The sequence below is a fragment of the Felis catus genome, chromosome X, assembly GCF_018350175.1.
Source record: "Felis catus isolate Fca126 chromosome X, F.catus_Fca126_mat1.0, whole genome shotgun sequence".
Classification (NCBI taxonomy): domain Eukaryota; kingdom Metazoa; phylum Chordata; class Mammalia; order Carnivora; family Felidae; genus Felis; species Felis catus.
Genome location: NC_058386.1, coordinates 12,078,214 through 12,102,051, shown reverse-complemented (window position 1 = coordinate 12,102,051; position 23,838 = coordinate 12,078,214). Strand labels below are relative to the sequence as shown.

The 23,838-nt window shown below is 46.1% G+C and overlaps 2 protein-coding genes across 8 annotated transcripts in view; one reads left to right on the top strand and one right to left on the bottom strand.

Annotated features, from left to right (window-relative positions):
- Nucleotides 1–15,017, bottom strand: part of BMX (BMX non-receptor tyrosine kinase) — a 53,496-nt gene extending 38,479 nt beyond the window's left edge. The window contains exons 1-5 of one of the 4 annotated variants that reach the window (XM_045051195.1): nt 14,862–15,017; nt 8,609–8,755; nt 7,663–7,767; nt 5,439–5,520; nt 635–754 (exon numbers count right to left, since the gene is read on the bottom strand). In XM_045051195.1, the coding sequence (XP_044907130.1) occupies nt 635–754; nt 5,439–5,520; nt 7,663–7,767; nt 8,609–8,755; nt 14,862–14,864 (457 nt within the window). In that variant the 5' untranslated portion in view covers nt 14,865–15,017. Of the gene's footprint in view, nt 1–634; nt 755–5,438; nt 5,521–7,662; nt 7,768–8,608; nt 8,756–9,738; nt 10,517–14,861 lie in introns of those variants that run through there. The other 3 variants (XM_045051194.1, XM_011291615.4, XM_045051196.1) reach the window with 3 other exon arrangements.
- Nucleotides 15,018–18,361: 3,344 nt separating this feature from the next.
- Nucleotides 18,362–23,838, top strand: part of PIR (pirin) — an 88,770-nt gene continuing 83,293 nt past the window's right edge. Inside the window, exons 1-2 of one of the 4 annotated variants that reach the window (XM_006943582.5) lie at nt 18,362–18,495; nt 19,787–19,915. In XM_006943582.5, the coding sequence (XP_006943644.1) occupies nt 19,820–19,915 (96 nt within the window). In that variant the 5' untranslated portion in view covers nt 18,362–18,495; nt 19,787–19,819. Of the gene's footprint in view, nt 18,496–18,856; nt 19,480–19,786; nt 19,916–23,838 lie in introns of those variants that run through there. The other 3 variants (XM_045051202.1, XM_045051200.1, XM_004000300.6) reach the window with 3 other exon arrangements.

Here is a 23,838-nt window from a genome sequence, read left to right as displayed (position 1 = left end):
CTGTCCCCAGATAAAGTCTCAGGCAGATTTTCTTAGGAATATAACTCTGGACAGAATCTGATTGCACTTAAGGCAAACCCTTCACTACCTTCTGTGACGTTATTAAGAAACCAATAAACACGTACAGAAATGGCAAATCCTTTAAATATGCCTTTTAAAATTAGGTTGTCCGTCACTTTGGTATCTATGGTGATTAAAAGTGGTAGTCACATTTTATCCTTTGACATATTTTTTTACAGAATGGTGGTTTTTCTGATTTATTATTTTAGGGTTATGAACCATGGTGATATGTTCACCACATTCTACCCATTTGGTGTTTATGTTAAACCGGGAAGAATTACGGGAGGAAATAAACAGCTTGATGGATTCATGATTCCAATTAAAAAAGAAAAACCTTTCTCATGAAAGAATGCCAGATGTTAATATTGTTATTATTTTAGTGAACATGACTCAATCGACTCTAGAACTGGGCTTCGTCTGCCCGCTAGCATTTCTTGAGGCTGGATTTTCATGATGTCAACCAATCTGGCACATCTTGTTTTCCCGAACTTGGTGAGCTATTATGGAATTTGGCAGGTTTGCCTAACGGGGCAGCGTCCACCCCGGGTCCGGCCCAACAAAAGGGTCACATTACATGCTTCCCAGAGGGTACATCCTGGGGCCGCTTTGCAGCTCTGCTGGCAGCACAGGAACTTTCCATCCACGAAGAACCCACTGTGGTACTTGATCAGCAGGTGGGGGTTGCCCCTTATCTCTGGGGAACAGGCGGGAAGAAAACACAGCATGAGCAAACGTTGGCCCAAGAGGAGAAACATGTTCAGTAAGTGCTGTTATCACAGAACAATGAAAACCTTATTTAATGGTTCCCGAAGGATATGTCTTTCACTCAGAAGTTAATAAGCCAAAAGAAACAAGAAACCAAAAAAAAAAAAACGTTGAACCTGGCATATAGTGAGAACAACACAATAACTTGTATCAGCCTTACCCAAAAAACTAGAAAATATATATGCGGATCAACTCGGTGATCTAGGGTGTTAGAAATACATCTGTAAAGATAGTAAGGGGGTTATGGTACATGGTGTTCTCTTGTAGGAGGCTGGAGGATAGGACTAAATCTTAGCAAGAGGGAAAGAAGGTTCTCAGCAACATGTACTTCCCTCCACTCTTCATTTTGAAACATTTCAAACATACCGATGAGTTTGAAGACTGGCACAACAGACGTCCATATACCCTTCACCCAGATTCATCAATTTTTAACTGTTTGCCACATTTGCTTTATCTTTCTCTCTGTGCATACATATTATTATTAAAAATTTTTTAAGTTGTTATGTTTTGTTAACCATTTGAGAGTACATTGCAGATATCATGACCTAGAAAATATCACCCATAAATACTTCAGCACATAACTTCTGTTAGCAGCGACGGTCCCTTACACACCGCAATACCATTATCAAATTCAGGAAACTTAACACGATACAATAGTCTTCCTGAATATTTTATATTCAATATTGTTCCAACTGTTTCAATAATACCCTTTATAATTATTCACTGTTTCTGATCGGGGATCCAATCCAGAATCACATATGGCATTTAGTTTTCTAGTTTCCCTTGATCTGGAACCATACCTCATCCCTGCTTTGTCTTTCATGGCTTTGACTTGTTTACACTAAAGAACGAATGGTTTGTGGGGCTCCTTTTCTAGGAATATGTGCATATTTAAAAATATATATACGGGAGTAGGGCAATGTTTAATCCAGAGAAATGAAATTCTAATACTGGAGTCGAATCCCATGTCTACACCAAATTAGCCTCTCTCAAAATACAGCAGAGAAACCCACGAGGTCTTAGTAGAGATTAGTTCAAGAAGGTTTTCTAGGTGGGGAGGGCTGGTTCTATATGTGACTTCAATTCTTTTCTTCTTGATCTTATATTCATCTTAAGGACTCCTTATATTAGTCCCAGGAGAGTTCTGCTCTGATTCAAGGAAGTGTTTGGAGGTAAGAACTGCTTGGCTGGGTCAGTGGATCATATCCAATCTTTATGTATGTAAAGCATCCAGCGTAGAGTTTGGCTCAGAGCAGGTGTTCAGTGAACAGGAGGCTTTAGTGTTATCATTCCCTTAGTTTAGCTCAGCTCAGCTTAGCTGAAAGTGCTGGCATTAAAAAAAACCTTACTAAATATTAATGGGAACTAAAGGGAAATTATTACAGAAGTAACAAAAAGCAAATGGGGTTAAGAATACAATACACTAGGGGCATCTGGGTGGCTCAGTCGGTTAAACATCAGGCTCTTGATTTCGGCTCAGCTCATGATCTCACGGTCGTGAGATCGAGCCCTGGGTCGGGCTCTGCACTGAGGATGGAGCCTGCTTGGGATTCCGTGTCTCCCTCTCTCCCTGCCCCTCCCCCACTTGCTTGTGTGCGCACATGCTCTCTCTCTCTCAAAATAAATAAACATTAAAAAATAAGATTGCAACACACTGGTTTCGGACCTTGGTCCCCAAATGGCCATTGCAATTCCTTGAGCATATTACTTGCCTTCCTACTCTCCAGGCTCCTTCTGCCCCCCACCCCTGCCCCACCAGGCCAGGATTCCTGTTACTTCCTACTGCACGAATGAATTTCAATTCCTGGGCGAGTAACTCTTTTCCAACCGAGTCCAAAAGTCCACGTTGTGACACTCCCACCATTTAATAATGACAAGAAGAGGAACTCATGTCTGTTAACGTGTACATAGGAGTTTCCCTGCTTCCCCTCACGTGTATCGTCTCGTTGAATCTCCTCAACAGCCTTGCAGGCATCTGTTCTTGTCGTGGCACTTACAGAGCTAGGTCAGCCGAGGGCCAGGGAGGTGCTGTAGCTTGCTCAAGGTCATAGACCTAGCAAGTAGCACTTCTGAGACTCAGCCCCAAGCTGTTTCTACTCGAGTCCAATGCACAGACGCCAGCTTCCCTGTCAACCCCCCTTCCGTTTTCATTTTTTGGAAAGGACACGCTTCATCCACATCTGGTCAGCTGAATTCAGAACCACGGTGGCTGACGCTCCCTGAGTCCCCACTCAGTCAGCCCAAACCTCCCGACTATAGGTTACTATCTGGAAAGTTCTATGCCTCCAGCGCCACCTCGGTTTATATAATACCTGAGCTAAACAATGGACAAAAAGTCTTCATAGGGGAGAGGATTTAAGTGAGGAAACTTCTTTGTTTTCCTGTGGCAGGTTGGCCAGCCTGACAGCTGATACCATGCTCCTCTTTTGTTTCCTTCACCCTGACAGCCCATCTCACCCACCTTCTCTCTTCCTGTTTTCCAGCATGAAGGCTGGAAACCCCAGATACTGTCTTCCAGCCTCCCCTGCAGGTAGAAATGGCCGTGGGATACAGTTCTGGCCAGTATGACACGTGCACAAGTTTGCAGGTTACGCTTGTGGAGAAGCTCAGAGCCTTTCCCAGGGCCTCCCAGAGCCTTTCCCAGATGGCAGAGCAGAAGGTTAGGAGGAGCCTGGGTCTTTACCCGACTTCACTGGGCTGCTGCATCGGCCCTGGGCCATCTCCCTCTGGACTTGCTAACCGTGTGAGGGGAACAAATGTGCATTTGTTTCAGCCAGCGTCCGGTGTCGTCTTTTTTTTTTTAAGTTTGTTTATTTTGAGAGAAAGAGGGAAGGAGGGAGGGAGGGGGAGACACACACACACACACACACAGAAAATCTCAAAGGCTCCATGCTGTACACAGCCAGATGCGGGGCTCGAACCCATGAACCGTGAGTTAACCACCTGAGCCAAAGTCAAGAGTTGGAGGCTTGACCGGCTGAGCCACCCAGGTACCTCTGTTTAGTGTCTTTTTACCTGCACCCCCAAGCATTACTAACTGATACAGATGGCTTACTGTGCATGTGGTGGCCCTGGTGATAGGGCCTCTCTGAAGTTTTATGAGGGGCTAGGAGATTCACCTTTGCTTCTCTGTCCCTGCCTTGCTTTGTTTTCCATCTGCCTTTACCCGAACTTCCCAGGGCCAAACCCAAAGCTTCCTGCCATATATAGTTCCAGAAGGACCCACGAAGGACTCTAGGGCATGACTGATAGCTGCACACAGGCGGTGTCTACATAGCAACTACTCCTACGAAGCCCCCCCGCCAAAGGAGACTGAGTGGGGAGCATCTCAAACCCCTCCTGGAGGCCCCACTATAACCACAGGGGCTCACGTGGGTGTGGAGGATACTTTAGTGTATATGTGCGTCATCTGTGTGTGGCTCATGATCACTCGAGGAAAAAAGAAATGTGATCTCCCATTTCACAGGTTGGGAAACTGAGATCCAGAGACATGAGATGGTTTTATTAGGTGACACAGCAAAGCAGGACTTGGACGCGGATTTGTCTGTCTCTAAGAGGGATGCCCTTCTCATTTCACCCCGCTGGTAGCGGGTAGAGGGAGGCTACTCCCCTCACCAGACCACTCGATCTACAGAATAGGGGGCTAAACTCTTTCGTGCAAAGGGAAGATGAAGTCCTGCGTGTGGAACAAGAAAAAAAGGATGTATTTGCACCAAAGTCAGTCGTCGTCTACAGTGGTATAATTTGAAGTATACGGGAAAAGAACCCGCATCTAAAACTTAAATGAATTAAAACAAAACCGTACCCTGCCTGGGGGCTTAGTACCTGAAATCACACCAATAGAGTCATTCATTTGAGTCATATACTGTCCTCACACTCGGACCTACCTTTATAATAAAAACATCCAAGGGAAAAATATCATAGCACGAAATTACTAACTATTTTGTCTCTTCTGCCAAAGGTGGTCACCAGAGCAGCCTAAGAATCCCTGAGTAGAAGCTTCATTAAATCCCCAGTTTTGCCTAGCATTTCTACTGCCCTGGTTCAAAAGCTGGGTTTGGGCCACCAAGTTACGAGTTCTCCATTATTAGGTACGTGACACCGGCCACGTCTCTTTAATTCCACTCATCTGAGAAAAGGAGAATAATATTACCCCCTTCCATAGAGCTGTCGAGAGGATTACTTAAGAAAATATTTTACAGCGTACTTGCCACAGTAGTTGGCAGATATTGAGTACTTGGTAAGTATTAGATAGAACTTTCTGTAAACATCCAAAGTCCAGTAGCCACAGGCCCCATGAGAACCTAGACTTTGCCCTGGTAAAGGCACAGCGGGTGGAGAGCAGGTGGTCTGGCTTCCCCCGCGCTGCTGGGAGGACACAATAGCCGCTCTGTGTGGGTGGGGAGCGGGGAGGAAGGGAATCGGATCCACAGGCTCGCCCCGTGTAACAATGAGAATGCAAACTGAGAATGAGCATGACCCATTCTCTGAGGTTCCTAGGAAAAGCAGTGGATTCTCCCTTGGCAGAGGGTCCTTTTACTGCCATATCTTTCCTCCACGGAGCCTCAACAGAACTCAATTGGTGGCTATCTTTTATGACTTTTCCAAATTACCTTTTTGTAATGCTTTCAACCACTGACTTCGGCTCTCTTCATTTGATGCGTAGACATAGAGAAGCCCGTCTTTATAGACAATCTGGAAAGGAAGAGATTGGGTTCATTGAGATATAATTGCATCCATGGTTCATTCCGGGGCAACTGCACATTTTCTGGGATCCAAAAGAAAAGTTGAGTTTGCTTGTGAAATATGCAATACCTTTGGAATTAGATAAAAAAAATCTAGTTCTTTTTACCCTCCACACCCCCCCCCCGAGTTTGTTTTCTCCCAGACACTTCTACATTTGGGAAAATCATGGCAATGAGGCATCTGACATTCGTGAACACTGAGGTCCCAGAGGTCCCAGCATACATGCCCTGGACCATGGAGAATTATGAAAGTACAAAATGTTAGCTATGACAGGTGTCTTGGGAATGTTCTGGTCCATCCATCAACCCAGTGCATGACTCTCTTTATACCCCATTGGAAAATATTTACCTGTTCTATCCTTAAAAATATCTTCAGGGATGAAATGTCCTTTACCTTTGCTATACCACCCTTGGCAATTTCCATATAATCTGATCATTATATAGTTCCTGCTTATATTGAGTAAAAATCTGTCTCCCTGTTACTTTGTTTCCTTGGGTCGTGTCCCACCCTGGGAATCCCCAGCATAAATCATTTTCTCTTCTTTAAGATGCTTGTTTAAATGTTGGAACATTATAATGTCTTCCCCAGATAGTTCTCTAGTTTATTGCATTTTTGTGGGTAAATGTTACAGACCATTTATTAAATATCTACTACTGTCTGGAATCTTTCCTAGATACTTTAAGATTTTAATCCTATTTCAACTCTATGAAATATAAACGATTATGCCCACTTTGTAAATGAAGAAACCAACTCAGATAGAGGGTTGAATGTGTTGTCTATGGTAATAGACAAATATAAGCCGTGGAGTTAGGAGCTCTGTGAGCCTCCAAAGCCTGTGTTCTTTTGAGTGTTCCATGCTTCTGTGATAAGAATACGAAGCATCTTCCGTGAGCACACATTCCCCTGGTTTCTTCCAACTGGGCAATGTTTGCTTTTAAAATAGGAAGTATGGGGGCACCTGGGTGGCTCAGTCGGTTGAGCATCCGACTTCAGCTCAGGTCATGATCTCATGGTCTGTGAGTTCGAGCCCCGCATCGGGCTCTGTGCTGACAGCTCAGAGCCTGGAGCCTGCTTCGGATTCTGTGTCTCCCTCTCTCTCTGCCCCTCCCCCCTCATGCTCGCTCTCTCTCTGTCAAAAATAAATAAAACATTAAAAAAATTTTTTTTAAATAGGAAGTATGGCCTGTTCACCAACCAGATGATTTTATTTCATTTTTGGCCACAGTTCCCTCGAGTCACTACCCCTGGGTAGTCTGACCATCGGAAGGACAGTCGGTCCATCTGCCTTTAGATTGGAAAGATAAGTATTAATGATGTAATAAAACTAGGGCACGATGCAGATCAAGCGCTTCCAAAGGGTACTGTAGGCACACTTTCTGCACCATACCATTGCACAAAATACTTCAGGGTAAAATGCAAACTCCTTAGTATGCTGTGCGAAGCCTTTCATGATATGGCCGTGCCCACCTTTCTAGGCTCATGTCCTTCACTTGCTCACAAGGCTGGTGTTATTCCTACTTCAGCTACAGGGCCTTGACATCTGCTGTTTCTTTTGTTTCACTGCCCTTCCTGTTTTTGCTGGGCTAACCACTGGTCTTTCTTAACCCGAGGGTCACTTCCAATAGATAGATCATCTCCCTGACCTTTGGGAGTGAGGACTGAGCTTCCGCTTCCTGGGTCACCACGGCTCCTCTGCAGACCTTCATCTTAACACTCACCCTCACTGCCTTATAATGATCTGGAAATGCCTTGGGGACAAGGATGGCATTTGACTCCTTATAGTGTGTCTAGTACCTTGTAGCCCCTTGGAAATGCTTAGCAGTGTTTGATGAAAGATTGTGAGGCCCCAGGACAAGTCAGGCCACTGTGGCTACTTGCTCATCCTTTCTTTTCTCCCTCCAAGCGAAGCAGATCGGTAGGTAGAATTTCAGCAAAATGCCCAGCTCCCATCTGGGGACGTGTCAAGCCTTGTCACTGTCTTCATCGTTTCGCAACACCTTTGGTTATCGACCATATATTGAGTTCACGATCGAAAATATTAAAACAAAAGCCATCCGCCCAATAGAACGTTGTCCCTGTCCCGCCCCTTACCTGAAACGGATACTGTCTTTCCACAGGGGTCTGCTCCTCAAGGTTTACTTTCTCCACGCATCTGATTTTCTTAATCTCAATTGATCCTTTTCTGCTGCCTCTTTTCTGAATTAAAAACCAAAATATTAGATGCCTCATGCAATGCACAATGGCACACAAGGAAAAGCATAAAGTGAAGGTTATCCTAGGAGGGAGATTGAGAGGTGGGACGGCGATGTGAGAATTCTTCCAATTATTCCATCGTGGTCAAAATCCAATGGCAACAGAATATGTTTTCGAGTGTGGACACAAGCTCATATATACACCTCCAAAAGCAAGTCTTCAAGCAGTACTTAATTTTTGTTTCATAATCTTGAAACACATTTCCAATCACCTGTCACGTGCTTGCTTAATCCACCTGGGAAAATCAAAATTTAACTCCAGGAAGCATCTTAATTTTGTTCCAATTTTAAGACAGTCTTTCAGTATTTCTGCTCTGATAGAATTCTCAGCTTTATAGAAATAGTCTTATTTCCAGCAGAGTGTTAAGGCAGTGTTTCTTATCTTCAGCACTCTTTGGGGCCAGATCGTTCTCTGTTGTGGGGGCTGTTCTGCACGTTATAGGATGTTTGGCAGTAACTCTGGCCTGTACCCACTAGATGCCAGTAGCACACCCCCCCCCATCATGATAACCAAAAATGTCCCCTGGGGGGGCCAAACCCCCCTCAGTTGAGGACCACTGTTCTAAAGGGTACAATTTGCCTTAGTAAAGTTAGCCAGTATTTTAAAGCCCTTTATCTTGAATTACTCATACCTTGGTTAAGAAAAGACCATGTGATAAGTGAGGGCAAGTTGATCTTTACTATGTAAGCTAAGAAGGGTGACATTGTTCCATTATAATTAAGCACTTTGTGGAGACTCAAGAAAAATAAACAGTACAAAAACAATGGAATAAGTAGGGTCTCACCATTTTGTCATATTCATAGTAGGAGAGATTTGTTTTGGTTAAAACAAAAAGCCTCTCTTTGTAATTACTTGGCGACATTTTCTTTTTTTGCTGTGACCTTTTGAGAAGCAGTTCTTCTAGAATGGATTTTGTGTCCATATCGTCGTCCTAAATAAAATAAAATAAAATAATGAAAATGAGTGTGTGTAGCACCCAGCGACGTTCTCTTTTAGCCTTCAGAATTTTTAGCCAACTCTTTGTCAGTCAGGGATAATATAAATAATATAATTTCTACAACTTATATTTAGGACTAGAGAAAAAAATTTAACTAAGCAGTCTCTTAAATACACATGCGCCTGCCCTTCATTCCTACTGCTTTGGCTCTGACTGGTATAAATATGTTGATTTGTTTACGATATTTTTTGTATCGTACTCATCCCATTCTGGCTCATAAACCCACCATCGTTGCACCTGCCCCCAGACCACCTTATCAAAGGTCTCCTTATTCCTTAAGCATTCTCCGGGCATTTGTTGAATCGAATTGGATTTGCTCAAACTTTGAAATATTTGGACTCCAGACAGCTCACCGTGTCTGAAGTGATTGGCCAACAAATTTCTCTCTGTCAATGTGACTCCTCTTTGACCAAATCATCCAAACCACTGTGAGACTCTGATAGCATTGTAAGTGCTACCCACAGTTCCTGATCATAATCAGAGCTTTAACATAAAGGGCACGGATATGATTTTCAGGATTTCTGAGAACAAAACATTTAAAAAATGCTACCCAAATCAATTTTTAAGAAACTGAAAAAAAAGTTGGTACCTTACAAACTAAAAACAGTCTTGCTTTTCCTTCCCGAACCATGTTGCCGTGAAAGTTTAAGGTATTTCTAAAAAATAAATACATTAACTTTCTGGTGCTACTAAGACTGTTGCTTCACCCTCAGGTCTGATATCAGATCTGGTAACGAAAAGTAATGTTTTGTTTTGTTTTGTTTTGTTTTAAAGTAATGTTAAGTAGTGGGCCGCAAAAGGTAAACTTTCTTAAGTTCTTTGTTTTGTGAAATCTCAGGATTATTAGCAGTCAGAGGTTCAATAATTTCTATCGTTCTTTGTCTACTGATAATCTGCGTATCGTTAACTTTACTCACCTTACATTTGATCAGCTCGGGTGTGCTTGTGGGTCCTTAACGTCGAGTCAACTCTCGAGGTCTAAGCAAAAAGTTACTGTCCTGAGGCACAGGTGCTCATATTCCCTCTGGCTATGCCAAGATCATGGATTACAAAGAACATATTTGCATCCTATTTATCACTCTCTATCAGGAAGCACCCACAGAGGCACTGCTCTGTGTGGATGGGAGAGGATGCCAAGTGAACCTGTCCAATCGTTAAAGGCCACTTCTCACTGGCCCAGAGCGTGATGGGCCCACTATGGCAGGGAAGCGGGAAGGAAGGGAGACACATTGAATAAACCACCATCAGGTCCAGCCAGCTTCCCTCCTGACATAGACCACACCACTGTAGAAACGGGAATCAAAAAGTCAGCGTATGTTCATTATTTATACAGATGAAGTGACTATTAATCCCTCAAATGTTCTCCAAGGGCATCGGTTGCTTTAGAGGCAGAAGTAATGGAAATCTTATCCATTACAAATCTTATCCATCGGTCACTTTCTGTTTTGAATATCGTTTTATCTGGAAAGAAAAGCATAATTCCTTTGGGAAAGTAGAATGGGTTTCTTTTGACCACAGTGGGTGCTATTTGTCATGGTCACTGGTTTCGTGGCCCCTGGACTCAAAGATGGGGCAGAGGTCGGGGGTAGTAAACCCAGCAGGACCTGGGAAGACAGTACACCTACTTTTCACCTTTGCCTTCGTTAGAAACTCTACACATATGCCTGGTCAGATAAGATTCTTTTCTTTTCTTTTCTTTTCTTTTCTTTTCTTTTCTTTTCTTTTCTTTTCTTTTCTTGGGGGGTGGGCGGAGAGAGGCACAAGCAGTGCAGAGGCAGAGAGAGGAGAGACAGAATCCCAACCAGGTTCCACACCCAGTGTGGAGCCCGACACAGGGCTCAAACCCACGACCCTGAGATCATGATCTGAGCCAAAATCAAGAGTTGGATGCTCAACTGACTGAGCCACCCAGGCGTTCCCAGATAAGATTATTTCCTATACCCAGAGTCAATGGCCGGAAGAGATTTGCTTGAAGGGTTACTGAAACTGTGCAGGGTCTAGTGTTTTTGAGTTAATTCCCCTCTTGGGAAGCCATACCACACACTGGGTATAGTTTTAGGGCACTTTTGCCTTTTATATTCCTGTAATTAAAAGTTTTACTAAGAAAGCATAAAAAAAAAAAAAACTGTGAAAACTTTTGTCAAACGTCTTTTGTCTCCACAGCTAGAATATGACTCCTCAAAGCAGAATGCAAGTTAAATAGATCTGATTAGTTGAATAGAAAGTTTACTCTTCAAAATAAGAGAGAAAGTTTACTTTTCAAAACTTTTTCAGATACTGAATGGACTTGTCACACTAAGAGCACTGTTTTATTTTTTTCAACGTTTATTTATTTATTTATTTATTTTTATTTTTGGGACAGAGAGAGACAGAGCATGAACGGGGGAGGGGCAGAGAGAGAGGGAGACACAGAATCGGAAACAGGCTCCAGGCTCTGAGCCATCAGCCCAGAGCCCGACGCGGGGCTTGAACTCATGGACCGCGAGATTGTGACCTGGCTGAAGTTGGACGCTTAATCGACTGCGCCACCCAGGCGCCCCAAGAGCACTGTTTTAAAAATGCAAACTGCAATGTCAATGTATAAGCAGCCTTTCCTAGTACACATGCTTTTCTGTTTATAGAACTTCTACATTCATTACATTAAAATTTGGGGGAGGGAAATTTTATCTAAAAAATCAGTATGGTGAGTCGCAGAAATCACTGAGAAATGAAATTCTCAAAGTTGCTTTTGTATCTTGAGGGGAAGAAGAAAATGGGCTCAAAATGACCGTTCCAAGTCCTTGGACACACTTTCTGATATATCTCCAAGGCTTTATGCATGTTGTTGCACCTGATGCCACATAATTTGTCAAATTGCAACAAATTTGTTCATTCCAAAGTCCTGCCTTTTGTGAATTTTTTGGCTTTCATTTCTAAAATCAGATGTGATGTATGTTTATTCTACAAAATGAAGAACTACAAATAAGCAAAGGAAAAAAAAACCTGTTAACATCTTGGTGAACACACGTCTAGATTCTTTTGAATACATACGTGCACGTATTTATTTTCACAAAAATGAGTTCGCACTCTGTGCAGATAGGTCTGCAATCTGTCGTTCTCGTGTAACACACGTCTGGAGCCACATGTCGTTGGAGACCTTCAGAGTTCAACTCCGTCAGCAGGCCCCAGAGCTTCCTAACACCCTTGAAGAGCCCCATTTTGATTACTCATGCTTTTTGTCTCATCCAGATCAGTTTCTTCTAAGACCATATCTGGCTCTTGCTCAGGTTTGGACCTGCCTTTCTACTTCTATTTGCTTCTATCTCTTCCTTGTACTTCTCTCTTCTCCTAGATTAGCCTAGATTCCAAATGGAAGGCATTTTTATGGTCTCCCTTGGTATAGGAAGAGATAACCAGTGGTGATGACTAATTTTTAGCAATGCAATGTTTCCTCCCTGTGTTAGGACAATAAGTCACCAGGCTCAGGTACCACTGTTGACTCAAATGCCTGTCCGACAACTGGCAAATCTGGCTCTGTGTACCCATATTTAAGGGAAATTCAATTGGGAAGGCTCAGAAGACTTTCAAAATGAAACAAGATCCTAAAGCTAGTTCGTATTAGCCAGAAATCGATTTCCATAGGGGAGCCGGTGGAATGCGGCGGGTGTCTCATATTACCACCTACATGGTATAGACACATCAGTTTGCCTACCAAATAGCCCAGGCTGCCTATTTCCATAAGCGCGTGAAACTAGAAAGAGATTAAAGTGCAGGGGACGCAAAAACAAGAACCAGCACCCAAAACACTGGCAGAAATCGACATAGTATTTTCTCTTAGGAAGCCAGCAACCATTATGTCACTTTCACACTGAAGGTGCCTGCTGAGTGACCATGACTTGGAAGCGCCATGCTTATTTAACATTTGTGAGGAACCATTAGCAGGAGAGTAAGGAGGTCACTCTGCAGGTCTCTCCAGCACACTCGATTTCGATTTCGAGCCTGCAGCGGGCCGGACATCAAGCGAGTGGTTCCCCAAATGAGGACCAGACCTCCACTGCCCGAGAGATCAGGAGCAGACTTGAGAGATAGGTTTCATAACTGATTAGCGTGCCGGGCGGCCGGAGGGTGGTGGACTGAGAAGGCACGGAGGAGCCTATAGGGCTGTCATTTGTGTGCTGTGTCACCCTGACCAAGGCCCTGCCCTGTCCTAAGCTTCGGCTTTCTGACCTGTAAGATGAGATGGGTCACGCCTCTGTCGTTTTCTGTGGCTTGAATGAGAAAGCTACGGGAAAGTTCTGGGCGCATTAGGGGCACTGAATCATGGTTAAGAAAGCAAAGGGTAGAGGGGCGCCTGGGTGGCTCAGTCGGTTGAGTGTCCGACTTCAGCTCGGGTCAGGATCTCACGTTTCTTGAGTTCGAGCCCCGCATCAGGCTCTCTGCTGTCAGCACAGCCCCTCTCTCTGCCCCTCTCCTGCTGGCGCGCTCTCTCTCTCAGAAATAAATAAATGTTGAAAAAAAGAAAAACAGAAAGGTGGAAAGAAATGACTCAAGTGCTAGAGCAGAGTCCAGGATCTCTTTGCCCTGAAAGGCCTGAGGAAGGAAAGTCATTTCTTAAGGTAATCAAGAAAGACATTATGGAAGGGAGGCATTAGAACCAGACCTTGAAGGATATGAGCGATCGAATCCTAGCTCACATTTAAGGAGGGTGTGCCTTACGCCAGGCACTGTTAAAGCAGCTTAAAAATTTGCATTTGTTTACCCTGTAGAATAGGCCAGACTCCCCCCCCCCCCCTCCCATGGGGTATGTCCTAATTCAGTTACCCTATGGGGTGGTTAGGAAAAAAACAAAAAGCGATAAATCCTTGTCCTAATACCTTATGCTGAATTAGTAGCCCATAACACTGCTTAGGTGATACAGGTTGGTGTGGGCAAAAGCACCACGCTGGCGGGTTCAAATCCCTGCTCTGTCTCTGTCTCTGTGCAACCTGGCCTGTTACTTAACCCTGCTAAACCCCAGCTTCCCCATCTGTAAAGGGACTAAAACAATAACCACGTCAAAGCTTTATGAGGATCAAGAGAAAATGGCGGTATGATGCCTAGCAGGCTAGTAGATATTCCTAAACTCCGTACCCCTTCCCCTCATCACTCCATATGTAAAATTAAAAAAAAAAAAAAAAAGACCACAGGAAAGGTTAGACACTGACGACAGTGAAATGACCCTCAGTGATAAAATTTCAGTTCTCATCTCCCTTCACCAGATCCTGGGAATAGGGGATCGTGAGAGGCAGGAATATACCCCAGGGATTCTCTGGTCAGCAAGCACCTGACCCATGCGTCTGTTACAAGCTTTTGGCCCTGGGACTGGTCACCTTAGAATCAGGTTGAACCAGCCCCTTCCTGACTGTGTATTTGTGCCACTGGGTTTCTCACAAACCAATACGTGGATGTTATTCTAAGCGTGGTCCATGGGCCGGCAGTATCAGCGTCAGCCTGTGCTCGTGAGAGTTTGGAAAGCACTGAGCTAGACCACGTTACAGTTGCGCTACTCTTTAAATCCAGTGAAATTCTCATGGTCCACAAGAACTTGCAAAATTGTATGGCTGTGGTGCAACTGAAAGGTTCACCTCCCCCATCCTTCCATCTCCATCTAAGACACCCCCAAGCCCCAGATTTTGGAAGACTTCGGGAACCTGCGAGCAAATATTTGTAGTTAAAATAACATCATAAAAACACAGATAAGTGAAAGAAGGTATGACTAACATTGCTCTGTCTCTTCGGAAGCAGTTAGGAAGCCGATATGCAAAGGCACGGAACGGCAATGCGTACAGAACTCTACGGAGAAAGCCACAGAGCTAGCTGGAGCCGACGGTGAAATACACACAACCCGACGGCTTCCCCGAACGAGATTCTGAACGCGGGGGGGGATTTACAGCAAATCCACAGCAGGCCTCCAAATTGCACGGTCTCATCCAAAGTCCCTGGAGGAGCCCCGGCAATTCATCGTCCTGAGCCTATTTGCCTGTAGGATATGACATCGTGTAGGCACCTGCACGAAACGCACCATTTTGGCTGGGTCCGCCGCCGGGGTCCGCCGCGGTTGAGGTTGGTCTGCTCTTGCAGGAACACGGCCCCCGCTGCCCTCCTTCCAGCGGCAGCAAATTGTCTCACATTTTCCCGGCTGCTGGGTCAGAAATGGCTACATTACTCAGTGCCCCCAAAACGTTTATTGTCCTGCAAGGGCCTTGCACAATCCCACAGGAAACCACGCTCAGCACTTAGCCAACACTTGTTGATCTGATTGAACGCAACAAAAACGGAGACAAAAGCATTTTTCATAAAGGTTCCAATTTTGATAACTACAGCTCCTGCTTTTCCCAGGCAGCTGCCGGGTACATGTGATAACCCTGCCTTTGTTTATAGAGTTCTGTGCTGGAAAGGACAAGAAAATATCTCGGCAAAACCCCGCTTCTGACGCTGACTTCTCTCAAGAATCAGGAAACCGTGAGGTAACGCCAAAGTGCACAGAGAGAAAGCAGTGAACACTCCAAGTGGACCCTGGGCGAGGGGAGGCTGGAGAATATGCGACAGATAAAGACAGTTAATATGACCCAAAAGGGGCACATTTCCCCACCTTAAGGTATTAAGAAATCCAGAAGCAGAAAAGAGATCAGTTTGGCCAATGCACCAAGATTGCAATGAAAAAGCGTGATTGTCGCTGGACATCATTCTGACAACATCACCGCTTTCGGCTTTCCTCATTCCACCCTTTTCTCTGGTGCACGCTGACCGGTAACGTGAAATACATCTAATGAGTTCTTTTAGGCTCTACTATCAACGGCCGAAAACCACAGCCAGCCTTTTGGCATTGCGTTGACAACTGTATTAACTTATACACGCTTGGCTACTCAGACTTATTTGGAAACCTCCACGGTGTGATGAAATCTTGGGGTGGCAGACGAGAGTGAAGCTACTGACTTGCAAAGAGTATTCCTTTGGGTGGACGCGGGATTCGCATCATTGCTGTTCACTCATCATCCGGTTGGGTCTTAGTGAGAACCTGCCGTGGGCCCAGCAGAGACAGGAGTAAACAGAACAGAGGCAGCCCACAGCTTCAGGGGCCTTATGTCTAGCGGAGGCAGAACCCCCAAGTGAGAAGGTTTAAGTCCAGTACTGGAAACACCTGGGCACAATCTCTTAGGATCCCCATCCTTGAAACTCTCTGGGCCTTGAAACTCTCTGGGGCAGTCGTGGGGAGTGGTTTCCTCTGAGTCAAATGTCGTAGATTTATTGACTTCTTCTATTCATTCGCTTCCTCTGCCACGTCTCCCGAACCTTTCTTTGGCTTTGTATTTGGCACGTCTTTAGTTTAATTCCAACTTGTTGTGGCAACCTGCTGTTGCGATTACGTGATTTAATCTGTTCAAATTATCCTCTGCGCTGGCACCCGTACCCAGTGACACCCTCGGGAACGTTCTCTAAGGCACGAGCGAGCTTCTTCTGGCTTCTGGCTGACCTCTATTGTTCTTTCCCCCCACTTTAAAAAATTCATTTGTGCCATGGCTTTAAACACCATCTACCTGCTTCTGATTCCAAATGTCAGCATTCGGTGGTTTCCTCTGCTTGGCAAACTGCCACAGACATCTGCCTGGTTCATGTCCTCATCTCGGGGCTCTGCTTCAAGTGGCATCTTCCTAACGAGCCCTACCTGGACCACCTTGTTTAGTACTACAATCTCACTCCACCCAGCGCTGAGGATCTCCCTCTCTCTGCTCCGCTTCGTCTCTTTCCACAGCATTTGACACCTGCTGCACGATTTATTTATTACCTTTAATGTCTGTCTCTCTTTGCTAAAGAGTAAGCCTCCAAGGGCTCCAGTAGTGTCTCTCTACAGCCTGCGCTTTTGCCCTGGAATCTCTTCAGTGGGGGTATCGCCCCACCACCTCCTGCATTTACTCCTCTGGTGCTAAAATGATCTACATGGAGGTTGGGATCCGATGTGAATGGTTTACACCTACTGGGATGGAAGATTAAACGTATCCCCTCTCCTAGAGATGCTTGCCTATTAAATCTCGGCCTCGGTGGTGGAACGGATAACCTTGGTCCTGATGAGAGGAGATGGGCGAGTGGGGGGTGGAGGGTGGACGTGATTAACAGAGATTCCTCTTTACCTAGAGACTGACGTGCAGAGCACGGCAACCTTTGTTTTCCAAACATCTCCTCTCACCTTCCGCCAATGGTCTTCTTCCCTTTGTGTCCCCACACCCCCATCCCTGTCCTGAGCTCAGGATGCCAGAAAGCCTCATGTTGCCTCGCTGTCTTTGGAATTTCACAGCTCTGCGAACTCCCCGTACTCACAGAATTAAATTCGATTTTCTCCTGTTAATCTGTCTCCCGTCGACTTGATTCTCAGTCCAGCTACAAGGACCTTGAAGGGCAGAGGAAATCCTCCCTCCCCAACAGGAGCCATAACTGAAGTTTTATTGAAACAGCCGCCCCCGTTTACTTCCATGTTGTCTATGGCTGGTTTGTTGCTACAGAGGCCAACCTTGGAACGGTCTCCACAGAGAACATATGTGGCCTGCAGAGTTGAAAACATTTACCATCCGGCCCTTTACAAAGTTTTCTGGTCCCCGCTTTGGAAGTGCCACTTTCTTTCCTTTCTCTAAACCACACAACAAGCTCTTCTGGTGTTTGGAGGACAGAAGCTGGCGGCCGGCCGTGCCCGTCCTCCTGGTTAACAACCCCAGCAGGGAGCTGGACGCGCTCACCGGCGCTGCGACTGTGCACTGCCCTGGGAAAACTCTTCAATGCCTGTCCACAAGCACGCCCACGACAAGCGCGCTCTTACCCAACTGTCGCCCGGCGCGAGCCTGTCTCTTCTTCAGGCAAGAGTGTCGCGCCTCCATTCCTGCCCTCACCTCCACCGTTCCCCCCCTCCCATTCTAAGGGCCAAACAGCAGGCGACATATTTATGCAACAAACAATTGTGTCGTGCTTAGGACACACCAAGTTCACTTAATTCTCATTACCAGGCTGGTTCCATTATCCCCACCCCTGTTTTGCAGTGGAGGAGCTGGAGGCACAGAGAGGCTGAGCCAGCTGCCCCAGGTCGCACAGCTAACAAGTGCCGGAGGCACGATTGGAACGTGCAGCCCCGGCTCTGAGGGACGCGCGACCAGAGACTCCAGTGAACGACGGGCCTCCTAACGAGGTGGGGGCGGGTCCTTGACGGGCCGGGAGCTCCCGCCCGGACGCCCGCGGGGGCGCGCCTCTCCGGGGCGGGAGGGGCGCAGAGGTCGCTGGGTCGCGGAGCAGGCAGGGGAGGGGCGGAAGGGGGCGCGGGAGGAGCCCGGCGGCCTGCAGAGACGGGAGCGCACCCTCGCCCGCCCCCGCCCCCCCGAGCCCCGCAGACTCCCGCCTCCCGCCCCGCTGCGGCCGCGGGCGGCGAAACGCTGAGTCACGGTGAGGCGCCCTCGCGCCCCGCGCCGCCGCCCGGGCTCCAGCTGCCGCCGCGTGGGGGCCGCGCGCCCGCGGGGGCGGCGGTGCCGGGAGCGCCGCGCGGGGCCCCGCCCTCCCCGGCCCGCCGTAGACTCCCGGCCCAGGCTCCCGGGAGCTGCCGGCGGACGCTTAAGTAGGACCCTGACGTTTGGCGAAGGTGGGAGGCGGCTTTCCTGGCGGCAAAGCACTGCGATCCGGTAAGCGCCGCGTCCGTGGTTCGGGTGCCTCGGATTTCCGGGCGGGGAGTCCGGAAGGACCTCGAAGTAGTGCAGATAGGTAGGGGCGAGACCCTTCGTGCTTGCTTGTACGTGTGTGATGACAGTTCTGGACGGCTTTGAGGATTAAGCTCATTTCGGAACCCCCCTGTCCAGCACCCAGGAAGTATTTACTGATTGCCTGCTCCCGGGAGGACGCGTGGTGACTGACTGGGGGGGCGTGGCCGAGTGGAGGGCTCTGAGTGACAGCAGCTAACCTTCTTAGAGCGCCGACCACACCCCGTTGAGGTTGGCAGGCTTCTTACCCCTATTTCACAAATGGAAAAACTGAGGAACACAGAGGGTTAGCAGGTGGCCTCAGGTCGCACAGCTGGGACTGGGTGAAGCCCGGATGCAAACCCAGGCTCTCCGGCTCTGGAGTCTCTGCTTCTTGCCAAAGCGACTCTCTAGGTCTGAGTTGGGATCTTTGAAGGAGTGGATTGTGTTTCGCTTGAAGAAGAGTTTTAGGGATTTGGTGGCACTGCTGTCTGCAAGCATTTGAAGTGAAAAAGGGATTGATCATTACTGGTTCTGTGATACTCCAGTCGGCAGAACTTAGGCCCGCCGAGAGAAAACGCTTTTGAATACTAAAGGCGGGGTGTAGATTGGTCCTGAAATACAGGATGCATTGGCAGGAACACCCGGGGGTTTCCCGTGCTCCTGAAGACTTCCTGACAAAACTCAAAGATTTCTTGCCGCTGAAGTTGCCCGTGAACTGCGGGGTAAGATGGGTCTTTGAATTTGGTGACCCTCGAAGATCCTTTCAGTGCCAAGATCTTTGGCGTGTTCCGGTGAGAGTCACAGACCTCACGGATTTCCTTCGTGTTCCGTGTGTCACCACATAAATCTTTCTACCTCATGGTGGCATCTCCCTGGCGGGACTTGAGAGATTGCAGTGAGATAAAGCGGATACAGCACTCATTAGAGGTTAGTAAGTGCCCGGCCGAACTGTTATTGCTAAACCTGGTAAGTGATGGCTGTAGGATTGCATGAGGTAACGATTGCAAATAATTAGTGGGGTGCTGGGAACCTAGTTAGTACCATACATGGTCCCCAACATTATTTTAGATGACCTAAGCCAGGTGTTGTACGGAGGAAGCAGTCCATATACTGTAGCTGTTAATATTTGGGGCAGGTCTGAATTTAGTACCCTTTATTTCGTAGTCCTTGGATGTGCCCTCCTTTATGATTTGTCTTTTATTTTGTTCCCCCTCTGGCCCTCTCTCCTCTACAGCTCAGCGTTGGAACACTCTTTTTAGACTTGGACATGGCCTCCTCCAAGAAGGTTACCCTGTCTGTGCTCAGCCGGGAGCAGTCGGAAGGGGTCGGGGCGAGGGTCCGAAGAAGCATTGGCAGACCCGAGGTATGCTGGTTGGGTGGCTATTTGTGTTTTTGGCAGAAGGCACTGGTGGGACAGTGAGGGTTAACTTGGGAAGAGAGGGCCCGGGACAATCATGACCTGCCTTGTGGGGGTGCCAGAGCGTCCAGCTCTAAACTTAGCGATTAGGGTCCCCCCTGGACCAGCCCCGCCCCAAAGTGGGTCCCTCTAACATGGGTACAGAGGTCCTGCGCAGAAGGTGCAACGGAGGCGTCCGTGCCCCTACTCTGCATTCCCTTGTGCTGTCCTGGGTTGATCTACCTGCCTGAGTGTGCACGCCGCCAAATGGGCCCACCTTATAGCCCAAGTTCACAGCCCTAGGGAGTAGCTGTAGGGCTCACTTCCAAATTCCCAGGGGAGAGAATCTGATTGGCTCGCCTGGGTCATGTGTCCACCATTGGCCAGTCAGCCAGTGCCAGGGATTTGGGTTCTTGGAAAAAACCACCAGGACCCAACTCTGTGGGCCTCTCGTGGTGGAGGGGGTGCGTGGAGGCTTGTCTCATATGAGGTGATTTTAGGTCAGGTAGACCTCTTTCAACACGAGAGAGCAGTTTTATTTGAAAATTACCGGGGGTATGGTGACTTGCGGAAAAGAAAATCTTATTGGCACAGAAAGGTAGCAAATGGTGGTTATAGCCCAAGGAACACAGCGCTGCGCAGCATACCAGGTTCCAGAAAGATTGTTTTTCATTGAGATATAATTGACATACGACATCGTACTCGTTTCAGGTGGCCAACATAATGATTTGGTATTTGCTTGTCTTGCAAAATGATCACGACAATAAGTGTAGTTAATGTCGATCACCGTACATAGTTACAGAACTTATTTTTCTTGTGATGAGAACCGTTAAGATTTTCTCTGTTAGCAACTTTCCAATATGTAACACAGTAATACTAATTATAGTCACCATGTTGCGCATCACATCCCCAGGACTTGCTTATCTTCTAACTGGAAGTTTGTACTTTTTGAACACCTTGACCTATTTCGCCCACCCCCACCTCTGGCAACAGCCACTAATCTGTTTTCTGTGTCTGTGAGCTCGGTTTATGTATTTATTGTTTGATTTCACACATAAGTGAGATCATATGGTATTTGCCTTTCTCTGTCTGACTTCTTTCACTTAGCATAATGCGCTCAAGATCTACCCATATTGTTGCACATGACAAGATCTCCTTTTTCATGGCTGAATAATATTTCATAGTGTATGTGTGTTTACACACACACACACACACATTTTCTTTATCCATTCAGTGGATGCTTCGGTTGTTTCCATGTCTTGACTATTGTGAATAATGCTTCAGTGAACACGGGGGTGCAGATCTCTTTTCACGTTAGTGTTTTCGTTTTCTTTGGGTGAACACCCAGGAGTGGGATCACTGGATCATGTGGTATTCCCAGTTTTAATGTTTTGAGGAACCTCCATACTGTTTTCCATAGTGGCTTCACCAATTTACATTCCCACCAGCAGTCCACAAGGGCTCCCTTTTCTCCACACCCCCCCATACTTGTTATTTCTTGTCTTTTTGATAATAGTCATTCTGACAGGTGTGAGGTGATATCTTATTGTGGTTTTGGTTTGCATTTCCCTGATGATTAGTGATGCTGGACATCTTCCCCCTCCCCAAATATTTTTGAATAAAGGAAGCAGTATATTAGGGAAATGGATTCTTTTTAAAAAATGAGGTTGGTTGGTTCCTCTTCTTAGATTCTGCTCTGATATTCCCATACTCTTTCTGCCATTAGCTTCCTCTTCACCTGTGAATGTGTTTTGGGGTCCATCAGACATTGTTTTCCAATGGGATACATGCAAACAGGATTATTATAAGGGCTGAATGCGTGGTGGGTGTTGGGGAGATGCCAGATGGGTGTGGTATCCAATTCTACCAGACCTCATCACGGACAGAACAATTGTATGGAACTCGGACACCCATTGTGTTGGGGTAGCTAATACTTTACCCCATCTGTCAGAACACATCTGCTGAGCGTTTCTTAATTTCTTTTTGTCTTGTCAACCCCTTGGGGCGGGGGGCTGGTGTAACCTACAAGTTCTTTCTCAGAATAATATTTTTTATACACATGAAACAAAATACATAGGATTACAAAGGAAAACATATTGAAATATGGTTAGCACAATATTACAAAGCAGATTTGCAATCTAGTAATTTTGCATTAAATAATAAGACCTGGTGGCAGTTCATAGAACTCCCTAATTGCAAAGCTGTGAGGCACATGAACAATAATAGTTCAGTACACCTGCAACCACTGTCATGTGCTATGATAAGAGCTTTGATTTCTGGAGTCACAGGTCCTGGTCATTTACTGTGATTCTTTGTCTTCATGATTAAAGCATTTCAGCCTGGAGATGGCTGCCGGTGACTCTTACCTACCAATCTGAATGTACTTAATGACACTGAGCCGTATACTTAAAAAGAGTTAAGATGGTAAATTTTATTATATATATTTTACTAGAAAAAAATTCAGAAGAGAAATTTTCAGTTAGAGGTTAGTGAAAATAAAGATGTAATTTTTTTCCCCAGCCAAGTGTATAGCCACCCTGAATTCTATCCATGGTACCCAGTTAAGAGTCCCTTGCTGAAGACTTATGCTTTAAAGATGCCCCCATTCTGGGGCACCTGGATGGCTCAGACGGTTAGGCGTCCGACTTCAGCTCAGGTCATGATCTCGCGGTTTGTGAGTTCGAGCCCCGCGTCGGGCTCTGTGCTGACAGCTTGGAGCCTGGAGCCTGCTTCAGATTCTGTGTCTCCCTCTCTCTCTGCTCCTCCCCTATTTGTGTTCTGTCTCTCTCAAAAATAATTAAACACCAAAACAATGTTAAAGATACCCACATTCTACTAATTCAGAGGGTCTGCTGTGTATGCCTCTACCCTAAGAAAAAAGTAAGTGGATAGGAATCACTTCTAATGCCATCACCCTGGTTTAATCACTATTAAGACAGAGGGTGTTTCCTTTTGTGTCCATATAGTTGTATATTTTACATCATGGGGATTATACAAAATAAACAATTTTGTGTCCTTGGTTTTTCATTGAACACAGTAATGTAAGCACTTGCCACGTTGTTATCAGTTCTTCATGACCATCAATGAAATAGCTATGACCTGCTCCAGTGTATGGCATACCACTGTTGTCTTCCTCCTGGACCTACTTCTGGCCATTTAGACTGTCACCATAGTTTTCAGTACCCTGCAACCCCTAATTCTCCAGTCAGCAGAGAAGGAAAGCACCAATGTAGCTTCAAGGTAGTTAACTTTTCAAACTTTTTGCACCCGGACTTTGTCTCTGAAGAAACATCTCACACACTTTGGAGCACAAAGCTATTTTAGTGTAGAATTTACAAGTGTTTCGTATTAGTGGCCCTAAGTGACATGTTCCCTATGGCGGTAAACGTGGAGGCAGAGGAATTTACAAAGCTCTCACTGAGCCTTTTGGTGATGAACAGTAAAGAAGGAGTGGGGTCAGCTCACGCCTTTCATCATGATTAAATGTGGGCCAAGCTGGAATTTGAATGATTGCACAGCATGATATTAGTGGCTTGTTTTCTGTTGGGAAACAGGAGGGAAGCCCGTCACTCATTTGCACTTGCCTCAATGCTCCACACCCCCTTCCACCAGACACTCCTTGGTGGAGTGCGATTTTCCTTGGACCACTCTTACACATATTTTTTTATTATGAAGAATTTCTAAAATAGGAAAGAAGAGAAGATAGTATAATGAATCTCCATGTACCCAACATCCACAGTGATCAACTCATGGGCATTCTTGTTTCCTCTGTGTCCCCCAACCATTTCTTCACTCAAAGTATTTTAAAAGTGAATCATTTTTATTGTACTTATAAATATTTCAGTTGGTATCTGTAAAAGATAATAGCTTTAAGAAATGAAACTATAATC